Source organism: Phaseolus vulgaris, chromosome 2 (assembly GCF_000499845.2).
Source record: "Phaseolus vulgaris cultivar G19833 chromosome 2, P. vulgaris v2.0, whole genome shotgun sequence".
Lineage (NCBI taxonomy): Eukaryota > Viridiplantae > Streptophyta > Magnoliopsida > Fabales > Fabaceae > Phaseolus > Phaseolus vulgaris.
This window is the reverse complement of record NC_023758.2, coordinates 2,007,656-2,012,643: the sequence shown is the minus strand read 5'-3', so window position 1 is coordinate 2,012,643 and position 4,988 is coordinate 2,007,656. Positions and strand designations below refer to the sequence as shown.

Sequence of the window (4,988 nt, the reverse complement as noted above, 5' to 3'; positions counted from 1 at the left end):
ATTATTAACTTGAATAATTAGCTTTTAAGTTTTTACTTAATAACTTCATTTGATTTTGACACACTATTAATGTGGTGACGTGGATATATTTGAATGCATGGTCTTGAGTAGTCTATAGTGAACACATAGTCACTTAAGAATAAAATAGTTCTTCTCTGTTTTTTTTTTCTTGTAACTATAAGACATTTTCTAACTGATAATTTGGACTATTTTGATATGTAAAAGTAATGTAAGTGTTTTTTTTTTCAGTATGAAAAAATAGGACCATAATTCCGACCTTTTAATAACTCATTTAAAAAAATCAATTTTTTACACTATTTAATATTTTTTTATTGAATTTTAAAATTCCTAGTTTGATTAAAAATTTTATTACATAGATTATATATAAAAAATTATATTAATTTAAATTTTTTAAATATATCTTTTATATAAATTAAAATTGATATACTTTTTAATTTTTATAATATATCAAACTAAAAATTATTTGATCTTGCTTTTATTCAATTTTAACAAAAATTAATATTAATAGTTACAATGAAACGAGTGAATTTTTTTTATATAAATTTATTCACAGTATAATATTTTATGAAACTTATATAAATGTAATTTGATTTATATATATATATATATATATATATATTTTCTTGGAGTGGTGAAAATTATATTTAATTATTTTAATTAAAGATAACATTGGAAATTATTTGCATTTTGACCTGTTATTTAATGTAAGACCTATTATTAAATATAAATATGTGAAATAATTTTCAAGATTTATAAAAGTTTGCACTATTAAAGTAAGAAAAAGTTGTTAAATTTTTAAGACTGGTAGGTTAGGCTCATGAAAAAAATTGTCAGAAAGAAATTATATACCTTATACGGGTTTAAGTTTCCAACTATATTAATTATTGTTTTAAAATAACTATTATGTATTAGTGCCATTGTAAAAATATCTAATGATTCAAAGCATAAGCTATATGCTCTTATTGTTAGCCTATTTTTTTTAATTAAATGCTAAAAAGAATTTAAATGATAATGTCGTCCTCTTTAATTATTATATCATAATTTAATTACTTTATCGAATTAAAGGTAGAAGTAAAATAACATTTAAGTTGATTCTTCAATATTTTTTTTTAACATTGAGTTGAGGTGTATTTGATCTTTCAATATTAGTTATATTTGATATTTGGAGACGCGAAAGTAATCTATAATATGTATTTGGTGTTTTGTGCAAATGTTGAGAACGATAAATTTAAAGCACAAATAGATAAGTGTATTGTTTTACATTATTAGAAATAAAGAAGGAGTGAAGAGATATAAGTTGTGGAGGTTAGTACTTAAAAAGACAAAAAAAACTTCATTTGAATGAACAAGATATTTCACAAGTAAAAACTCAATGAGAGGTGAATGACAATGATGTGAAGAAGATAAAAAAAAGTAAAAAGTTGAATAATGTTTTTTAAGTAGTTTAATAATATTGTCTAGTAGATTATCAATTAATCCATAAAAAAAATAATGTAATGTGTTTAATGGTTTATTTAGATTTACTAATAATGTATTTGTTTTCCATTGTTATGCAATTTTATTATTGTTGGGAAGGCAACATCTGTGTAGTCATACTTTTGTGCTGTACTTCAACATCTACCCGTTGACAATAGCGTCATACCTAGATCTTGCCTTGGAACAACCATTGCAAGGAAGTTAAGGGGGAATGAGTAATTAAGGTCAGGAGTGTGGTATAAGAAAATGCAGTGAACATGGAAACTAATTATGCGTATTAATAAATTATAGGTTTCATTATTAATTTTGGTAGAGGCAGAGGAAAAACATGACAATATATAGTTGAACAGAAAAATAGTACTGGTACTATATGGGAGTTAACAACGCCAAACATAGTAGTTTCATCATGATCATGTGTAAAATAGATATTGGTACTTGGGATGGGAGGCCACTTAATTGCAAGACTTCACCATACTCTCTATTTCAGGGACACCTCGTTAAGCTAATTCTTAATCACTAATGATTACTTCAATATAACTTTTTCTTCATGTTTCTTCTACCTCCCCAAAAACAAAAAGATCGCAAACAAAAATGAAACAAAGAACAAAAAACAGAGATTAACGTTAGAGTACAACACAAACACAGCAATAAGCCATGATTATTGTGTGCTTAACTTTAGGTTCCCCCACCAAACATACCCATGATTGCTAGTGAGCCAAACATTGGTCATGCATACTCACTAACATTAATAATAATAATAATAATAATCTTAAACAACCAAATAGTGAAAAGAATAACATCAAATATATTTATCTTCATCACCAAAAAAGAAAAGCACAACTAATCTAGCTAAAAAAGATGAAGGGATTATGATAGATAAAAAGATTAGTAGCAAAAAATGACGTTCCCATTGATAAAGGAATACATAACCAATAATAATAATAATAATATAAAAAAAAATAGACTGACTCACTCACAGGTGTTTCCTGAATGAACCGTTGCTCAACAGCTATTATATCATATCACGCCTGCAATTTGGAATTTCCTATTTACCATTTACGACAAAGCATGGGTTATGAGAAAGAAAAAAAAAAACGAAAAGAAATCCAAAAGTGGGGTCCACCGTTTTGGTGCTATAAATTAAAGAGGTATGGAAGTTGAAGTCCTCTGTGTGTTAAGACACCAAAGAGAAAGAGAAAAAGCACACTGATTATCACTACTCTTCTTCGATATAACTGCAATGGTGGACGTGGACCGGAGGATGACCGGTCTAAACCCGGCCCATGTAGCCGGTCTGCGCCGTTTATCGGCTCGAGCAGCAGCACCTTCGTCTGTACCGGTCCGTAACGGCGTCGTTTCATTCGCTTCCTTGGCAGATAAGGTCATAAACCACCTTCGGGAATCGGGCATACACGTGCAGCATGGTCTCTCCGACGCCGAGTTCGCACGTGCCGAGGCTGAGTTCGGGTTCGTCTTCCCGCCGGACCTCCGCGCCGTCCTCGCAGCGGGGCTTCCCGTCGGTCCGGGATTCCCGGACTGGCGCTCCGGCGGCGCGCGACTGCATCTGCGCGCGTCGCTGGACCTTCCGATCGCAGCGATTTCATTCCAGATCGCAAGGAACGCGGTGTGGTCGAAGTCGTGGGGTCCGAGGCCGTGTGAGCCGGAGAAGGCGCTGCGAGTGGCGCGGAGCGCGCTGAAGAGAGCACCGCTGTTGATTCCTATCTTCAACCATTGCTACATTCCTTCCAATCCCTCCCTCGCCGGAAACCCTATCTTCTTCGTCGACGAGAACAGAATCTTCTGCTGCGGCTTGGATCTCTCCGATTTCTTCGACCGCGAATCGCTTTTCCGGTGCTCCGAAGCGGAACCTATACTCTTCAAGAAGCAGCGATCCGTAAGCGAGAAATCAACCGGCGTTCCTGTTTCCGCAGGGTTCTCGCGGCGGAGCCTGGACGCCGGCGGGAGGACGCCGCGGTGGGTGGAGTTCTGGACTGACGCCGCCACGGATAAGCGGAGGAGAAACTCATCGTCGTCTTCGTTGTCGTTATCGGCGTCGTCATCGCCGGAGAGGTTTTTCGAGATGCCACGGAGTAAAGTCCCGGGTTGGGTGGAAGAATACATAGGACAAATCGGGTCGGTTTTGAAAGCGGGTGGCTGGAGCGAATCAGATATAAACGAAATGGTTTCGGTTTCGGCTTCTGGATTCTTCGAGGGAGAGATGGTGGTGTTGGATAATCAAGCGCTGTTGGATGCTCTTCTTTTGAAAGCAGATAGGTTTTCGGATTCGCTCCGAAAAGCTGGGTGGAGCTCCGAAGAAGTTTCGGAAGCTTTGGGGTTCGATTTTCGACCCGAGAAGGAGCGGAAACCGGCCAAGAAGCTGTCACCTCAACTCGCGGAGAGGATCGAGAAACTGGCTCAGTCGGTTTCCCGGTCAAGACACGATACTTGGGAGAGGGAAACTGGATGAATAAATTTACCCACACTTTTTAATTTTAATTTTTACGGGTTTGGTTTTCCCTCTTTTGGGTTAGAAAAGAAGGAGAATTGGGGAAACGCGTTGTACTATGAAAACAAAGTGCACAAAATAGATGAAAGAGGTTTCAAATTACACTACTTGATGATCATCTTTTTTTATATAAATATATATATATGGTATAAGTTGATAATAAATGTTGAACAGTTGAGAAGTTTTGTGCACAGTAAAATGAATACCTTAGTTTTGATTTATTTTTGTTTACTTGCTCTGGTTTCGAAATGGGCACCACAGGTGCACGTGTGTATCTGGACTCACTGCACTTGTACGTATAGTTATTTTATTTGAATTGAAAGGTGAGCCTCCCTCCAATGAGATGAAGATGAAGATGCAGCAGCACAGCACAGGTGAGCATGGTCTCATATCCCATCCAATGCCACTGCACCAAATGCTTGAGGTGCTGTCGTTTTATCTGCCACACAACACCACAGCCCAAGGAATGAAAATCAAACTCCCACTTATCTGTCACATTACAGGATTAGGAAGACCTCTTTTCACTCTAATTTCAATTTCAATGTCATTCATTCACAGAGATACGCCAATTTTTTCCCCTTCTTTTTACTGAACCTCACTTTCCTTGGAATTTGGAAAAGGATGTGCATGCAATGTATGTATGGGCTTGCACGCTCAAAATACCGACAAAAATAAAACAGCAATAATAGTACAACATCTTAGTAGTATTACCATCCAATCAAATCATCTTAAACTTTATCTTTTATGCCAAAGTAACATTCTAATTTCAAAATTGTCTCCACACCTTTCCACTAATATTTTAATTAACCCTTTCATGTTACCATACTCAAATTAAGTAACTAGCCGTTGAATTATGTCATAACAAGGACTTCTCTCATTGCATCAGGTAGCCTAACATTAGATTCAGATTCTCAAATGTTAATAACACGACATCTCATAAAAATTACTGTTGTTACTGTAGTTTATATTTTTGTGTCTTTGTTTC

At 35.6% G+C, this 4,988-nt stretch overlaps 1 protein-coding gene across 1 annotated transcript; it reads left to right on the top strand.

Moving 5' to 3' along the window:
• Positions 1-2,656: 2,656 nt before the first annotated feature.
• Positions 2,657-4,110, top strand: LOC137810113 (uncharacterized). The gene has a single exon (XM_068611244.1). The coding sequence runs from the start codon at positions 2,738-2,740 to the stop codon at positions 3,962-3,964; it is 1,227 nt and encodes a 408-aa protein (XP_068467345.1). The 5' UTR covers positions 2,657-2,737; the 3' UTR covers positions 3,965-4,110.
• Positions 4,111-4,988: the final 878 nt, after the last annotated feature.

What these genes read in the sequence shown, in the direction of transcription:
- LOC137810113 (XM_068611244.1), top strand. Translation starts at nt 2,738, where the DNA reads ATGGTGGACGTGGACCGGAGGATGACCGGTCTAAACCCGGCCCATGTA.